The sequence below is a fragment of the Parus major genome, chromosome 8 (assembly GCF_001522545.3).
Source record: "Parus major isolate Abel chromosome 8, Parus_major1.1, whole genome shotgun sequence".
In the NCBI taxonomy this organism is placed as follows: Eukaryota; Metazoa; Chordata; class Aves; order Passeriformes; family Paridae; genus Parus; species Parus major.
In genome coordinates this window covers 2,345,426-2,362,744 of record NC_031777.1, presented here as the reverse complement: position 1 = coordinate 2,362,744, position 17,319 = coordinate 2,345,426, and the positions used below count along the sequence as shown (strand labels likewise).

The following is a 17,319-nucleotide window of genomic DNA, read 5'->3' as shown; positions in this document are numbered from 1 at the left end:
TTTGTGTGGAACTTTTTCCGTCTGGAGAACGAGCACCTGAACAATTGTGGTGAGTTCCGTGCGGTGAGGGACATCTCGGTGGCGCCGCTGAACGCGGACGACCTGACACTGCTGGATCAGATGATGGATCAGGAGGACGGCGTCCGGAACCGCCGCAAGAACAAGCAGTGGAAGCGCAGCCTGAGCGTGTCCCTGCGCAGGCCTCGCCTCGCCTCACAGTACGTCTGGCCTCTCCTCTGCCACAGAGTCCTGCCCTGGAGCTGCTCTTAATAATTCCTGCTCATTAAGGACTGGGAATCCTGGACTGGGAATGGCACAAAGATTTCAGCCCGGTCTTCAAAGGGAGGACAGGTCCAGTTAGTAAACGAGAGTCTCTCTCTGCCAGGGAATTAATCCATCCTTTGGATTAATAATATTAATATGGGATTAATCCCCTACTGGGGTTCTGGTAAACCATCAGAAAAGGGAGTTGCCTTTTTACAAGGCTCCCCTCCTGCAAAAATACCCTGCCAGAGGTTATAAATGCAAACTGGAGGAGAGGTTCTCCTCAAGCAGACATTTTGGGGACTTATAAAAAAGAGGAAGAGGGACTCTTTATACCTCCTGATGAGAGAAGGGACAATGGCTTTAAACTGACAGAGGGCAGGGTTAGATCAGATATTAAGAAGGAATTCTTCTCTGTGAGTTTGGTGAGGCCCTGGCACGGGCTGCCCAGAGAAGCTGTGGGTGCCCCATCCCTGGAAGTGTCCAAGGCCAGGTTGGATTTGGCCCTGAGCAGTGTGGTTTAGTGAGTGGCATCCCTGCCTCTGGCAGGAGGGTTGGAACCAGATGATCTTTAAGGTCCCTTCCCACCCAAACCTTTCTATGATTCTGTATGATTCCAGTTTTTCTTTGGTTAAAGTTCATACATAAGATCTCAAATCCAAATCCTCAAATCCAAACCCCTCCATTTTTTTCTTCCCACCCATCATTCTCTCACCCCAAACGTTTCCCAGCCCTGCACCCCAGCCCCTGAACCTGTCCACTGTGTGTTTTCCCTGCAGGGCCTGTGTCCCTCCTGCCCTTTGGCCAGGGAACAAGCCCAGGCTCCTCAGGGATGCTGAGGCACAGCGGGTCAGGAGAGTTGTGCAATCCCTGCAGCACTGCATGGGAGGGGTGGGAAGAGGAGGAGGAGGAGGAGGGTGTGCTCTGGCCTCAGGGCTCTGCTTGGCTCTTATCCCTGCACAGATGGGACCAATACCAACAGCCTTGGGGTGGCTGCTAGAGACTAAAAAATGTTATGCAAAAGGAATGTGGGCCAAAGCCTGGTGGAATTCCCTCCAGCCATGCCCATTTACCCCTCAGACGTGCAGTGAGTGGAGATGTGCCAGGCATATCCCTAAAGAACTTCCTGTTCCTCAGTGCAGCCCAGCAGGAGACAGAGCAGGAACACTCCTCTGGATCCTGCAAGGGTTTTGTGGAGTTCTGTGGGGATCCACACCCAGCAGTGCAGTGTCCCCAGCCATGTCCCAGCCTGGCAGGTGACACTGGCCACGGGCAGAGAGAGCAGTGCCACAGGAGCAGGATGCTGAGGGACTGCTGGGGCATCTTTACAAGGCTCTGCTATTCCCAGGGAGAGTGGGAGGGTGTGAAACAGTCCCAGTGGATTGTTTATTCCCCTTCTGCATAAGAAAGATATTTTTCCCCTTTTTTTTGTTCCCCCAAGTGCACTGTGGGTTTGCTGTCTGCGCGTCATTCCAGAAATTCCTTCTCCCCAGTGAGTGTTTTGTGTTTTGTTTTCTTTCAGGTCCAAGGCTTCTGACACAAAGGTATTGATAGAGGACCTAGCAAACGAAGTGAACACATGAGATGGCCACGTTCTCTTATTCCACATCCTTTGTTTTCTCGTTCTGTTCCCCTCTTCCCCAAGTAACCCGAGCTCTGGTACAGATCCAGCTGAAAACAGGAGAAAACACTGAACACGTTTTCCGAGCTCTTCCAGACCAGATCCTATGGACTCCAACAAGCTCACTGTGTTTCGTTTCTTTTCTTCTGGGTTAATTTTAATGTTCTATTTTAAACAAACAAACAAACAAAAATAAAATATTTTACTTTGTTTTGCCAATAAAGAGGACAGTTCAGGAAAGAAGGATTGTTTACAGTCTCAACAAGGACATACAAACCTTATCTGGATAACGAAGCATCATAGGGACTCCCTCATGGGACAGTGCCGAGAGCACACTCGGTTTCTGCTTGGCCCGGTTTTAACTGGTTGAAACCGGACTTTTTAAATCTGATTTTTTTTTTTTTGTTGTTTTTTTTGTTTTTTCAGTTATTTTTTTATTTTTTTCCTTCATATCCAGCGCTGAGGCACTGGCTGCACTTGCAGGGAAAGTGCACTTAGAGCAGTATCTTCATTCATGAAGCTACTTTTTAATTTGATGTAACTTTTCTTATAATTTTTTGGAAATATGATGTATCTGCTGCATATAGTTTTCACATTATTTATGAAACTTAACAACCATATGAGAGTGATTTTGAGTCCTGTGCAATTGAAGGTTGTAACGGTGAAACAAAGTGGGGAATGTAGATCTCCATCTCCAGGGTCGTGGGGTGATGCCCCTGCAAATAACCCCTCTCGTGAGACAACTTGCACCTGTGTGTACCTTCTCTCTCTTTTATTTCTTTTCAATTTTATTTTAAACCAAAGTTTCTCTTTCTGATATTTTTTTAGTTGCTGCTACTGCTTCTGGGCATGTCGCTCGTGCCGGTTCAAAGCCAACTCCTCCATGTGTGAAAGTAGTGCAGATGATCCTGAGATGATCCTAAGGAAAGGAGAGTTGGTTCCCACCAACAGCACAAAACACTGGGTGAACAAAGGCTTTGGAACTGCATTCTCCAGATCAAAAAAAGTACTTTTCCAAGCCTTAGATGTGTCCTGAGGGCATCTCAGCCCGAGCAGGGAGCTTTTCAGGAGTTCTCCAGCAGCCCAGCAAAGTGGGACAAGGCGAGGAGGTGACAGTTCTCATGGGACAGGGGGTTCATCAGGCTGGGGCTTAGGAGTGGTGCTTTGCTCCAGGGAGCATGGAAAGATCTGTGGTGTGCTCACACGATGGGGAAGGTGAGATGGAAAACAGCTCTTCTGTGGCTTCTGGTTGAGCAAAAAGCCTCTGTTGGGCACTGTCCTGGTGATCTGCCCCTTGGCTCATCCCATTCCCCCAGTTTGGGAAGTGGGATAATTGAGCAGATCTGGGTAATGGACAGCTGAGCAAATTGTGTTGGATGAGAGATGTGACTTGGATGGCCTCAGAGTCCTTCCCTTGGCTCGCCCTGTTCTCCCTGGGTCTGCAAGGGAAGGGTGAAACTCCTGAAGGAGGATCCTCACCTGGCTGGTGATGGTTTGGGTGATGGAATTGCAGGATTCTCCCCTCTGTTGCTGTTTGGTGGTTGTTCCCCTTAACCAGCCCAATGTCTCCCATGGCTGGTGTGTTCCATTTCCTCAGTTTGCCTGCTGTGCCTCTTGCCCAGAGGAACTGGAGAAGGAAACTTGGTTCTCTTCATTTAACTGGAAATAGATTAAAACCCCGTTGTGGTGCTGCTCTGGTGGGAGCAGAGCTGGATGAGCTGGGGCTGTGCTGTCCATCTCCCCTGGATTCCTGCCTTTACCTCCCCTTGGTCATTCCCATTCACATGGAAGTGGAGTCTGGGATATAAAACCCCTTAAATATTAAAATATTTCAGGTTCCTAATTTGCATTGGTGCCATGTCCAAACCATGTGAAGGTATTTGCAGCAGTGGGGAATGGAGCCATCCCTGCCTGGGGAGGTTAGGGGAGGGCAGCTGCACTGGGAGGGAGGCAAGCCAAAATTATTTGGATTCATTCAAATCAAGTAACAGCACTGGGTGTTACTTAAGCAAGTGGGTTTTTTATACAAAGAATCTGAGCTTAATTGGTAATTGTCTTCCTTTCAGAGGGAAATTAAAAATACAGAGAGACATCCTGAGCAATTTGGTCCAGTGGAGGGTGTCCCTGCAGGACAGGGGATTGGAACTATATGGTCCTTAAGGTCGCTTCCAACCCAAACCATTCCATGGTTCTGTGGTTTGGAAATTATTCCAGTCCCTTGGGAGCACCCTGCCTTCCTCAGCTGGGCTGGGGAGGGCAGGGCATGGCTGTGTGTCCATCTGTCCATCCTGCTGCTGCACCCTCCAACCCTCTGCTTCCCAACCTCCTGGGGAGGGTGGGGTTGCAAGTGATTAAATTCTTACTCTGTAGTTAACCCAAATCCTTATGGGAAGCAAGAATTTGGTGTGTCCATCTGCTCTGCTCCTTGCTCTGCTCTTTCTCTTCCCTTTTTCTGTCTTTACTGGCAGGAGAAGTAAGGGGTGGGGGGAAAAAAGGGAGGTGGTGCACTACGACAAGCAAACATTATCTCCTAAAATAAAACATGGTCCCTTTTGGCAGTGGAGATGCTGTCTTGGGGGAAAGCAGCCTGAATTCCCAGAAGTGTGGCTTTTAAAGGCTCCTAGCTCCCAGCCCTGCCTGTTCCCTCCCTCCCAGGGATTTCTGAGAAATCAGGCGTGCAGATTCCTCCTGAGAGCAGCGAGCACTAAAGCCGGGATGGCTCCACATCTACGAGAACATCTGGCCAATAAAGGGAGACCTAATGAAGCAGAACAGATGGTGAGAGAAAATAGCTCTGGCACTCCTTGGGAGCAGCAGGAGCGAGGGGAGTGGGGACATTTCCTGAGCTGGGCTTTGCTCATGGGTGCTTGAAAACACTCCTGTAGGGAGAGCAGCGGGGTGGCAGTCCAGAAGGACAGAGCAGCGTTAAAAGGAGCTGAGGGTGAGGGTTTTATCCACTGCTTCAGTTGTTGGGATGCAGCTGGATGGGAAGTGGAATCTGAGGAAGGTCTTCAAGCTCTGGCTTTCAGGTGTTGGGCTGTGCCTCGTGATTCAGTGGAGGTTGAGTTGTACAGCTCTGAGGATGGTGTGGAGCTGCTTTGGTGTGGTGAAACCCATTAGGGAGGGCTAAGGAGAGGAGATGCCGCACTGTGGCGTTTATGACTTCTGGAGATTCCCTTGAACTCACTTCTCCATGCTGATTCCCTCCTGCTTTCCTGGGGATTTTGGGGTTGCAGGGGCTGAGGTGTTGCAGCATCCAGAATTGATTTGCTGGCTGGGGTTCCCCATGTGGCTTTGGGATGGTGTCACCAGAAACACCGGCTCCCTGTGCCTGGGCAGTGCCATGGGTGTGCTCCTGACAGGACTGGGACAGGATTCATGGCATGGGTGTGTCCCAGCAGGGCAGGATTGGGATCTTTGGACTCAGCAAGGAGGAGTGGGAGCTTCTCCAACGAGAACCGATGCTGTCCCACCACATTTTAAAAGAAATGCATTTGCAGCACTCCTGGCTGCAGCCTGTATGTATCCAGCAAGCTCCTACCTCTCTCATCCAGGTGCATTCCCAAAGTCAGCTGCTGTTCATCCTACGCCTTTCCCAACCCTGCTCCTGGCCCTCCTCATTCTCTCAGTGTCTTTGCTGTTTGTCTGATTCCAATGAAAGGGGTCAACTGGCAGCAGCCTTCAGCATGAACTTCTTGGGATGGGAGGGATCTCTGGTGGAAATCTCAGCAGAGCTGGATCCTGCTGCTCCATCTTCCCTAAAAACGCTTGTGCTGCTTGTTCTGCCTCCGTGCTGGCACTGTGCAAGGCCAGTGTGGCAGACAGGGAGGGAAGGCATGTTCCTCATGTTCCTGTTCCAGGAGATACCCTGGGGATTTCACTTCCCACGAGCAGCGCAGACAGTGTGAAGCCTTTGCTGTGTTTTGAACGGCCGAGCGGATTTGGCCTGGTCCTGCAGGGATGCTGCCGTGCTCTGCCCTCGTCCCCAGCGTCCTGCCGTGTGCTGGGAAGTGTCCTGGGGCTGGCACATGGCTTGGCAAGCTGGGGACACAAAAGCCACTTTGCTCACATGCTGCATCCCAGCTCCACATCCTCCCTCCTCTCCTCCGCCCTTCTGCTTCGCACTCGCAGGGGGAAGGTGATCTTCTGCCTTAAAACATTTTTAATTTTTTTTTTTAATTTACTTTTGTATTCCAGAAGGCAATCAGATTGTTTTGTTTCCTTGGAAAAGAGGGGCTGGGGCTCCTGGGGGAAGAGTGGGAAATCCCTACGGTACCTCTGCAGCAGTCACGGCTGGGCTCAGTGGCTGTCACCTCATCAAACCCTTCACATCACCCCAACCCCAAACTCTGCACCTTGGGGCCAGTGTCCCCTGCTGCCACCGTGGGCTAAACCATCCTGGGGTGTCACCATCCCTGGGGGCTTCAGTCCCTGCTGTGACACCCCAGGAATGGGACACAATGCGGGGAGCACCCCGGTGCTGACACCCCAGCCCTGTCCCTGTCCCTGGCCTTGGCACAGCCCTGGCAAAGCAGGCGAGGGGCCCTGTGGCCTGACAGTCCCTCGAGCTCTGTAAACCAAATTGCAAACTCTTCACTCCAGAGGAGAAATTGGGCATCCTGGTAGAACTTGCGATGACCTCTCCATCCCGCAGGTCCTCGTGGCGAAGGATCGGCGCTTGGAAGAGGCCCGGGGTGGAAATGCCAAAGTTCCCCCTGGGTCCCGCTGCCGCCTTCCTCTCCCCCTCCCCGCTGTGTTGGTCTAAATGATCTTTCTATGAAGCCCTGTAGATGTCAAAAGTAATTATGGAGTGTGATTAGTCCTCTGTGGGTGCTTTCTTTCTTCCCCCCCCCCTTTCTCTTTTGCTTTCCCCTTCTCCACTCTTCGGTTTTGGCTCAGTGGAAAAGGTGAGGACAAAGAATTGCCGCTTGCTTGGACTCATGATGTATCTGTGACTGCGCTATTAGCTGTCTCCTCCTCCCTCCCCAAATGGATATAATTTTTGAAGTGTGGAATTCCCTTCTTGATAAGTAGGTTTTAAAAAAAAATAATAATACTGCACAATGTGATACTGTTTCATAGTTTCTAGGTGGTTGTATAAAGCAAAGTTAATGTGATTGTGTTTTTTCAAAGGAAAAAGTGATTGGTTACGAAATCTGTCCTTTTTTCATTATTACAAGCTCTTTGTTTTCCAATGATCTGATGGCTCTTTTGTCCCTGGTCTGTGTGTGTGTCTTCCCAAGTGCCACCCCTGTGCTGCATCCACGCATGGAGCATTGGCTCCTGCTGCTCTCGGGAGCCGTGGGATGTCGCTGGAGGCTGGAGGTGGAGGACATCCATGTCCTGGGAGGAGGTGGAGGTGGGCAGAGGGGCTCACACCCAACGTGCCAGGAGCTCCTCCTGCCCAGACTGTGCTGTGCTGGCCAAAGGCTCGTGGTCCTTTGGGGAGCCTTTGGTTGCCTCTTTCCAGCCGATCCCCACTCCAAGGTGGTGTCCTGCCAGCACAGTGGGTGACCAGAAGCTGAGCAGCCCAGCCCAGGGTTGTTTGGGGTCTGTGCTTTTATTTTGCTCTTTAAATCTCTTCATTGCCTCTTGCAATCAATCTCCCTCCAGAAGAGAGCCCAGTGAAATCGCTCTAAGCCGGTCGCTGCTCACAGCAGCCGCTTCCCGGAGGTTTAATCCCAGCCACGGCTCCCTGCTGGCATTCCCTGCCTGGTGGCAGGAGCCCTCCTGCTGCCCCTGCTTTGGCACCTCACCCCAGCTCGATGGGGACATCTCCCGGGCGTGTGTCACCTCCACAGCCCAGGCAAAGGAGCCAGGATCCCTTTTTGGAATGGCTTGCAGGTAAGGATGGGTCACAGGGGAGGTTGGAGCCCAGGGCTGGGGGACAGGGCGAGGATGGTTCCTCTGCCCTGGGCTCTTCCACACAAAGCTCGGCTGGCCCTTCCTGCCTGGAAGCAGCCAAGGGAAGATGCTCGGTCTGTCCCCCATGGAATCACCCCTGTTGTCATCTCCCATGGGGGAGGAAGCCCTTGGGCTCACGTTTGGCTGTGATGGGGGCCCACCAGGGTGGCCGGGGACATTTTAAGAAGATAAAAGTGATTTTCTTGCTGCTCGTGCTGGCAGGGGCCGGTGCGGCCAGAGCCAGGAGGATTAAAACAATTTCATAATCCTGGTGATTTCCTTTTGATCGGGATTATGAAACCAATCACGAATATCAAAAGCCAGAGCTTAAAGCGGCAGCCGGAGCGGGGCCGGGACGCCCCGGGCCCCCTCAGACCCCTGGTGCCCCCGGGGACGGCAGCCCTGGCACCTCCAGGTAAGCGCTGCCCACCCGGGACCCTCGAGGAAGGACAGGAGGGGGGGTTTTGGTGCTCGGGGAGCAGGCACGTGTCGCATGCCGGGTTTTAGGGCAGGGATGTGTGCGGATGCACCGAGCTCGGCTCCCACCGCCCTCCCGCCTGGAAATGTGACGGCCCTGGCTCGCCGTGGGTCCGAGCAGGATCCGGCCTCCGGAAAGCAGAGTTTAGCACAGCTGCACAAGTGTGATGCTCCCAGGAAGGTGCCGAGAGCAGGCGGGCTTTGCTGCTGGAGAAATGCCCCGGGAGCAGCGTTGCCATCCCGCGGGTGCGGGACAGCCCCTCTCGGCACCCGGGGAGGCTCCGCCGCCTTCCCAAGCCGCAGCCCAGACAAAGGACATTCCTGAGAGAGGGCCACGGCAGCCGGCATCGCTCCGTCCCGGGCTGCCGCCTTTCCGTCCCGTGGAGGTGCCGGGGTGGCAGCTCGGGGTCACCCCCGGCGTGGCGGGGACCGGGGCCGGCTTTGGCCCGGTGCCCCGGCGTGGGGTGCGCGGAGAGGAGGAGGAGGAGGAGGAGGAGGCCGGGGCGGGAGGCAGGGCCAGCCACGGCCCCACGGCCCAGCCAAGCGGCTGAGCTCGGGCTCGGCTGGAGGGGCCGGGATTTGCTGGTTTGGCCGTTTTTTTTTTTTTTAATTTCTTTTTTCCCTCCCCTGCTTCCTTCCCTTCTTCCGCTTTCTTCTCCTTCTTCCCAGCCCTCTCCCGATGCTGCTCCGGGGGTAAGAACAGCCCCTCTCATCCCGCCCGTGGCCCCGTCCCACTCAACCTGGGGCAGTGAGGGGCTGCGGGGCGGCGATGGGGACCGGGGGGTGTCACGGGGATGCTCCTGCAGCCCCGGCCGCGGGGGAGGCTCCTCCGGGGGTACCAGCGGGGACAGGATGCTCCCGGCGGGGTGCAGGAGGCACCTGGGTTCCTCCGGGGGTACCACGGGCACAGGATGCTCCCGGCGGGGTGCAGGAGGCACCTGGGAGCCGCCGGGACGGAGAGGAGGGCGCAGGACGAGTGCCACGTGTGGCCCCGGGGGCCGGGGCGGAGCAGGGGCTGGCGTCTGTCCGGGCACCTTCGGAGAGTTGTGGTCGGGAAGGATTTCTGCTCTGCGGAGGTTTTGGGGCCTGGTTTAGCTCAGAAAGCGTCAGTTCCCTCCGGTTCCTTCTTGCTGGGTGGGCACCCGCTCTCCTGCCCAGCCCCTGGCCTCGGGGAACCAGCGATCCCTCGGTGGCGCCCCGTTCCCCCTGCTCCCCGCTGATACCGGCACAGTGTCGGTGCTCTGGGTGACCTCGTGTCACCTCCCTGTCCCCTCCCTCTCCAGGCACACGCCGGTAGCATCGCCCCGAGGCAGGCGGGGCTGATGCCTTTTGTGGAAGCCGCAGGGTGGGTGTCGGGGAGGGCAGTGCAGGGCTCATGTCCTGGGTTCTATCCCCGCAGGACTCATGGAGAGGAGCCCTCCCGCTGATGCGCGGCGCCTGCCGCGGCCCCCCAGGCAGCTCAGCCAGAGCGGCGGCCGCAGCCCGGCCCCGCCGGAGCGCCCCGAGCCCGCCCGCGGCCCCCACGCCGTCCTGGAGGGCAAGGTGAAAGCGCTGAAGGAGAAGCGGGGCGGGCGGCCGGGGACCCCCGCAGCCGCCCCCGAGCGCCCCTCGCCCAAGAAGCCGCGGGCCCGGCGGGGGAAGCCGGGGGCAGAGGTGGCGGCGGGGGAGCCGCGGGCTCAGCTCCGCACGTACCTGACGGATGGGCTGCTGGATGGAGGGGAGCCCGCTCCGGGCAGCGCCCCGGCACCCCGAGCCGGAACCCCGGGGCTCTGGAGGCTCCCGGTACCCAGGGATGCCCCGGACAAGGGCAGCAGGTCCTGGCGCTCTGCCTCCCTCCACGAGAGACCCTCCCTGGATGAAGAGGCCCGAACCCCGCTGCGGGACTGGGGGCGTCCCTCCGTGTCCCCCCCCAGGGCGGGGAGCTGGGAGAGGCTCTCGCTGGCCGAGCGGGTGGAGAGGAACCGGCGGCTGCTGCAGGAGGTGCTGGGCCTTGCCGCACCCGGTGTGTATTTTGGGAAGGTGGTGGCTCTTTCAGGACAGCGCGGGGAAGTGGGAGGGAAAATCTTTTGGATGACGGGAGTCCTCAGGGCCAGCCTCCAGCCTCCCTGCTGCCTCACACCCCAGGGCTGTCCCACCCCCTTCAGCGGGATGTAGGAGATGCTCAGGAGATGCTCTCTGGGTGATACCAGTCAGTCCCGTCTGGTGTCGTGGTGAGGAATTTCACTGCTAAAAGCAAGAAACTCAATTTCTGGGACACACCGGGTCTGGGGGCATCACTGTCCCTTTGCAAGCTGCCACCAGAAAAGAGAGTTAATTTCTCCTTTGATAGCATCTGCCCCAGTGACCCCATGGCCTCAGTCCCACACCTACAGCCAGGTGCTGTTGCCCCACGTTCCACCCCTTTGGGCTCTCCCAGAGCCAGACATCTGGGAGAGCCCTGTGGAGGGTGTTGGGATGGGATATATGGGAGGTGCTATCAAGAGGATGGGGGTTGCCATCCAACCAGGCTAATGCCTCTCCCTGTCCTGCATTTCAGAGATGCCAGCGAGCGATGGGGACTGGGACTCAGGGGTTTCGATGCAGGACGCTGAGGGCTGCAGGTAGGTCCGTCCCAGTGTGGCAGAAATGGACATGTCCCTCTTTCCCACTCCCCAGTGTTGTATTTTAAAGGCACCCTTTGAAGCAGCTCCAGGGAAGGGCTGTGGGGCAGCTGGTGAGGGAGCGTGGCTGGGTCCCAGTGACGCTTCAGTGTGACAAGGGACAGGAGCTGGGTGTCCCCCTGGTGTCTGAGCACAGAACGTCCCTGCCACGACGCCAGGCTAGGAAGGGAACTGGGGAAGAGGATGGGACAGAAATTTGCTCCAGGTGCTTAAGAGGATCGAGGTGGCAGGAGTGTGTAATCTTGTTGGACTAATGAAAAACCTTAGAGGTACAGACTAAAAATAAGGAGGTGGCATAGGCAGGTGAGAGGCTGGGGGCTGTGTAGGATAGAACAGTGAGTGGGGAAAGACCCCCCCAGTATTGTGGTCACTGGTTCTGCTCTGCTCTGGCAGCTGGATCAGTCATGGGGGGTGCAAGGCAGAGCTGGGGATGCAGCACCTCCTGTGAACAGGGCAGCCAAAGCCTGGGGGAAGGCTGGGCCTCCCACGGTGCTGCTGGGGCGGGGGCAGCGTGTGCCCACCGTGCTGCCCTGAAGAGGTTAAGGCCAGGCTTCCGAAGAGACTGCCTGAGCTGATTATTTTAATCAGGAGGATTAGGGCCATGCCCAAGCGGGAAGGCAGTGCTGCAGCAGGGAGAGCTGACAGGTCCCTCACCCTGCACTCAGAGGGGGCTGGGGGTGCGGGGAAAGACCCCCCCGCAAGGAAGGGAAGGCAGCAAGACAATCAGGTCAGGGGTGTCACCCCAAACCTGCCCCCCACCGCCGCGGGATTGACACCGGTGGGGATGGGAAGTAGCGCCTACCCCGCTTTCCCTTTCCCACCTCCGGGATGCCCGTGGCACAAAGCGCTGCCTCGGCCCAGCCTGTGCCCGAGCTGTGCGGGTGCTGAGCCCGCCCCTAAAGTCTCTCCTGGTGCCAGGAGATGAGGGGTGCCCGCCCGGCCACCCCCCGGCGCGGCAGCCAGCCCGCCCATGAATGGCAGCCGAGCCCCGTTTTCCCTGGGCAGAGCAGCCTCGTCGTCACTGTTAAAGCACGTCTAATCCCTGTTATTTTTTCCTAATCCCCCTGCCCGCTGCGGGGCTGCAGGGCCTTTGTCGCCGGGCAGGAGCTGGAGCTGAGCCCGCGGCACGAGCAGGCCAAGCAGCTGCTGCAGCGAGCCCGCATGAAGGCTCGGACGAACCCCCTGCGCGCCAGCCACGACATCCTCCTCCTCCCCACCGCCGTCCCGCAGCCCAGGTCAGTGCCTCCTTCCTGCCCCCGCGGCGTTGCAAGGCCTGCAGCCGGGTTTGGGGCACGGACACGGCGTGCAGGGTGTGTTCGGAGCCGGGATCCCACCCCGCTGCGCGCACGGTGCAGCCTCGTAGCGCGGATGCGCCCGAGCTCTTTGCGGCGGCGTTCGGGAGGCGTTTGGTTGTGTTTTGTGATCGCACGGAAGTGTCGGGGTTGGGAGGATGGCGTTTCCCAGCCCATGGGGAATGTTTTCCCGGGTGAGACTCGCTGCTGGAGGCTGGACCACAGCGGCGTCTGGCCGTGTGTGCCAGGTCATGTGCGATGTGGCGTTCCTGGAATGATTAACCACACACCTCGGGGCAGGGAAGGGGCGATGGAGGTCGAGCCATGGGAGCAGGGAGGTGCCGCAGCCTCTCCGGATTTCGGCTTCAGGCCGGAGGGAAGCAGAGCCGTACACAGCCAGGGAGAAGCGGGCGGACTTTCCTCCTCGCCCCATCTTTTGCACTGGGTTTTTCCCCCTCCCGACCTGCTTTCCCAGGGTTGCCGAGCAGCCCCTGCAGCTCGCCCGCGTCCGTCTGTCTGTCCCCACGGCAGGGAGCCCAGTGGAAGGCCGAGCGTCGCCCCGCGGGACGGCGGGAGCCTGAGCGACTCGTCCAGCGGGGAGTCGAGCTGCGGGCGGCCGCGGCGGCCGCGGGGACCGTCCCCATCCCGTGTCCGCTTCGAGGACGAGTCGGCCCGGGACGCCGAGGTGCGGTACCTGGAGCGGCTGCAGCTGCGGCACCGGCGGGCGCTGGGCTCGGCGCTCGCCTCGCCGGAGCCGGCCGGCAGCAGGCAGCCGGGGGACGGCGCTGGCCAGCCCAAAGCCCGCACTGGCGACCTCGTAGCCGGGGGCAAATGCAGCGCTTGCGGCTCCTTCCTCGGTGCTGCCGCCGGCCGGGGCACGGACCAGCAAGCTGCCCCCGACGTGGCCAAAAGTAGCCCTGCGGCACAAAGAAGCGTCCCGGGGGAGAGCAGGGGGCCGAGCGCTGCGCAGACAGAGCCTAAAATCAGGCCTCTGGGCCCCGGAGGGTCCCCACTGTGGATCCTGCCCTCCCGGCAGCGCATCCACACCGAGAAGATCAAGGAGACCTACATCGGGGATGTCACCTACATTGACGAGGTGGACTCGGCCCTGGAGAGCACCGACACCTCCGACGGCTGCCGGACGGACAGCGAGGAGGCGGGACCCCGCAGCCCCCACCTGCGGGGGCACCGCGACCCCCGGGCTCGTGGGCACAGAACTCCCCGTGCTGCCCCGCAGCCGGAGGCGAGGGCCAGGAAGGGGCCCTGTGTGGCCAGCGGTGGCCCCGAGGATGGGCACTCGGGGCCGGGGCCTGTTTGCCCCCCAGCACCGGGAAGAAGCAGCAGCCGGGAAGATGGGGAGCCCCATCGGCATCCGGGGGGCAGCAAGGGAATGGGAAACACAGCTCGCCCCCAGCATGAGCCCAGTGAGCCTCTGGAGCCTTCCTCGCAGCTGAGGACCAGCACCCCCATTCCGGGCACCCACGTCCCTGCTCCCCCCCCTACCAAGAAGGCCTGCGCCCAGGTGCCTTGCAGGAAAGCCCTGTTCTCCAGCGGCAGCCGCCAGGCGCCGAGCCAAGGAGTCCCGGGCCCCGAGCCGGGTGCTGGCAGCGCCTCCCCTCCGCAGCCCAGGGGCACGGCGGGGCCGGCCGAGCGGCGGGGTCTCTGCAGCCCCAGGTGGCTCCCGGGGAGCCCCCTCCGTGCCTTGTCCACCAACAATTGCAACAACACCCACGGGCAGGACGCGCCGGGGACGGGCGGAGGTAAGGGACCCACGCATGGGGTGCCAGGGCGGGTCCCCAATGAAACAGGCGTGTGACTGTCTCACTGTTGGTTGCAGGGACACTGTCACACCCCGCTGCCAGCCCTGTCACCCCCGTGCCCCAGGAGGCTGCTCATCCTGCGGGGGAAGGTGCCGGGATGCCGGGAGCGCAGCCCCAGCCGCACCCGGCCGGGAGCGCGGCCCACGGGTGAGTGAGCGGCCGTGGCATCCCAAACCACGCAGCCCTGAGCATCCCTCCGGGGCACTGCAGGGTGCTGCTGGGCTGAGCTCCCCGGCTCCAAAACCCTCCCAGAAACCACAATACGGGGGATACAACGTGCCCGTGCCTTGCTGTGAGTTTGGGAGAGCTGCCTGGCGCTGCATGTCTCAGCCTGGCAGGAGAATTCCAATGTGGTGCTGGGTCCTCTGAGCCCATTGGCAGGATGTGATCCCTTGGGGCAGAGCAGGGCACTTCGGAGGGGGTGTTAAACCCCTGGAGTAACAGAGAAAACAGGGAGGGAGCCCTTCGGGTCACTTTGGGTAGTGACAAAGGTGCGTGTGCAGGGTCACTGCTGCGGGGAGGCGGCTGCCCCCGATCTCACCAATGCACCCCAATTTAATCAATGCACCCCGATCTCACCAATGCACCCCGATCTCCCCATGCACCCCGATCTCCCCATGCACCCCGATCTCACCAATGCACCCCGATCTCATCAATGTACCCCGATCTCCCCATGCACCCCAATTTCACCAATGCACCCCGATCTCACCAATGCACCCCGATCTCCCCATGCACCCCAATCTCACCGTGCTGGGGCTCTCAGGGCTGCCAAGGCAGGTGCAGGATGCACCCCCAGCCCAGAGGCCTCTGCAGGTCCTGCTGCCGCCCCAGACACGCCGTGTGTGACCACCACGCCTCTCCTCCCAGGGAGCCGGGGCGGCCCGTGAGCCGCAAGGGCAGCAGCGCTTCGGCGTCGGGGCTGAAGAAGCTCCTGTGCAGCCTGAGCCAGAGCACCAAGCAGCGCCTGGGCCGCTTCCGCTGCTACAGCATGGAGCAGCTCCCGGCCCCCGGAGGCTCCCCGCCGGGCGGCCCCAGCCTCAAGAAGTCACCGTCCCTGCAGTCCCTGCAGCTGGTGAGCTTGGACATTGCCAATGGAGCTTGGACCACGCCAGGGGATGCTCACAGGGAGACAGGGGTGGCACAAGGGAAAGGATGCTAGGCTGGGATGAAGTATTCCCCAGTATGGATTTATGGCTCAGGTGGTCCTGGAGGGGTGTGGGGGGATATGCCACCCCAAATCTGTTGGGTGTGAAAAGCCTGGAGCCAACTGGGAAGTGGAAGGGGAAGGAGGGAGAGGAGGGGCAGTGGAAGAGCAGATACACTAGTCCCTCAGCAGTGAGTTGGGGAGTGATCCAGCAGGGCGGGATGTCCCAATTTCCTCCACTCCCTCGGAACATCAGTGGGTGAAGCACAATGTTTGTCCCCATCTCAGCCAGGTGTTTCTCACCAGGTGTCACCCTTCTGCCAGCCCCAAAAAGCTGCCTCTATCCAAAGCCTGCATCCCCAGCTGGGCAAGGCACCCCGTGCCAGTGCCTACCTCCTGCCCCAGACCACGGCTGACAGGTAGGATGTGGCCTGGCACATCTCTGTGGTGCCCTGGAAGGCTGTTCTGGGGTGCTGTGATGGCTCAGTGCAGCCAGGGGCTGCATCACCCGCTCTCCAGCAGCTTCCCTGGTCCCCACTCACCCATCTTCCCTCTCCCCACAGGAAGGGGGGCTCGGGGCCGCAGCGCTCGCTGAGCGTGGAGGACATTGGGGCGCCCGGCCAGCTGCGCGCGGTGGGGCGCGTGGTCGAGGTGTTCCCTGATGGCACCAGCCAGCTGGAGCTGCAGCGACCCCCCGACGGCGCCTTCGGGTTCTCTGTGACCTCCGGACACGGCCGGCCCGACACAGGTGTTGTGGGACCATCCCAAAGCTTTGGCACACCACGGTCCCTCCAGGGTGGCTCTGGTCCCACCCCGGGGGCGAGCTTGGGCATGGGTGGAGGGGGTTGCTCCATTGCTGCTGAGCCCCAGAGGGGTGACGAGGGTGGGGAGACGCTGCCACGTGTGGCTTTGCCCACACACAATTCAACGTGTCCGTCAGCACTCGGCTTGGGACAAAGGCTGTTTGTCACAGGTTTGTTTCTGTGCAGCCCCTGGGCACTCCGGGGCAGGAAGGGCTCTCACCCATCCCTGTTCCCTCCTCAGGTGTCTACGTGCAGGAGATGGCGGATGCCGGCACAGCCAAGCTCTACGCGGGGCTCCTGGGCGTGGGGGACGAGATCCTGCAGGTCAACGGCGCGGCCGTCTCGGGGCTGGGGCTGGCCCGCATCCGCCAGCTGCTGCTCCAGGCGGACACGCTGGCCCTGCGCGTGCTCCGGCACCGCCCCGCGCCACGGTAGCCCTGGCACGGCTCCTGTGAAGCCTGCAGGGAGCAGGAGGCTGTCCCAGTGATGGGAGAAGGACGATGTCCCGGTGATGTCCCAGGATGGTGTGGCGTGGACCAAGCTGCCTCACAGCGCCAGGACCTGCCTGGCTCCACAGCAACAGGGACAGGTGGCTCTCCTTGTCCCCCTAGGACAGAGTGTGGGACCAAGGACACCCCAGAATCTCTAGGAGCTGCCTAAGTGTGGGGGACAGGGGACAGCCTGGCCCCAACAGAGCTGGGTGGGTCTGTCCTGCTGGGCATGACCAGCATGGGGACACCCCATCTGTGACCCCAGGAGACAGAGGGCTTCCTGCCAGCACAGCCACCTTGTGCTGGAGGGCTGGTGAGGTTCTTTTAAATTATTTCAAACTGAAAAATACATCTCTGCAATAACAAAACAATGCCCTTGGCTTGTGGCATGGAGGGGCTGGGGTGGTACTTGTGGCCCTGGGGTCTTTGCTTCTTGTTTTCTCTTGGCCCTCCTGCTCCACCAGCCACCTCCTGACCATGCTGGGGGGGCCCTGGGCAGGCAGGCAGGGGGCTCAGCCACCTGCAGGGCTCCTTCGGGATTTTTTGGGATTCTTTTTTCCAGCCATGGAAGGCAAAACACGTCCTTGGAACGACTGTCTCCAGCAGCAGTGGCATGGCAGCAATGGCTGCCCTCTGCACAGTGGTGCCCCACATCTGGGTACAGCTGTCTGCAGCAACCTCACACCTGGGCACAGCTGCCCACAATGCTGAGGTGACCCCAGAAACTGCAGATGCTGCTTATGCCTCAAAAACCAGGAAGGTGATACCTGGCAAACGCTGGTGGGAGAGCTCTTCCCACTCCCTGGTGCCAGCAGACCCCGAGCTTGTCCCAGAACAAGAGTC

At 59.4% G+C, this 17,319-nt stretch overlaps 2 protein-coding genes across 2 annotated transcripts in view; both read left to right on the top strand.

Moving 5' to 3' along the window:
* Nucleotides 1–7,083, top strand: part of XPR1 (xenotropic and polytropic retrovirus receptor 1) — a 108,393-nt gene extending 101,310 nt beyond the window's left edge. Inside the window, exons 14-15 of the mRNA XM_019007668.1 lie at nt 1–218; nt 1,787–7,083. The exon at nt 1–218 is cut by the window's left edge and continues 3 nt beyond it. Coding sequence (XP_018863213.1) covers nt 1–218; nt 1,787–1,847 — 279 coding nt within the window. The 3' untranslated portion in view covers nt 1,848–7,083. The remainder of the gene's footprint in view (nt 219–1,786) is intronic.
* Nucleotides 7,084–9,017: 1,934 nt separating this feature from the next.
* On the top strand, nt 9,018–17,290 carry KIAA1614 (KIAA1614 ortholog). The gene is made up of 9 exons (XM_033516556.1): nt 9,018–10,268; nt 10,803–10,866; nt 12,012–12,161; nt 12,750–13,978; nt 14,056–14,185; nt 14,906–15,110; nt 15,489–15,601; nt 15,746–15,930; nt 16,227–17,290. Exons 1-9 carry the CDS (start codon nt 9,671–9,673, stop codon nt 16,418–16,420), a joined length of 2,868 nt encoding a protein of 955 aa, XP_033372447.1. The 5' UTR covers nt 9,018–9,670; the 3' UTR covers nt 16,421–17,290.
* Nucleotides 17,291–17,319: the final 29 nt, after the last annotated feature.

What these genes read in the sequence shown, in the direction of transcription:
- KIAA1614 (XM_033516556.1), top strand. Translation starts at nt 9,671, where the DNA reads ATGGAGAGGAGCCCTCCCGCTGATGCGCGGCGCCTGCCGCGGCCCCCC. An exon ending in CGCGCCGGGGACGGGCGGAG is followed by an intron (nt 13,979 to 14,055) that starts GTAAGGGACCCA and finishes TGTTGGTTGCAG; the next exon opens with GGACACTGTCACACCCCGCT. An exon ending in CCCCAGACCACGGCTGACAG is followed by an intron (nt 15,602 to 15,745) that starts GTAGGATGTGGC and finishes CTCTCCCCACAG; the next exon opens with GAAGGGGGGCTCGGGGCCGC.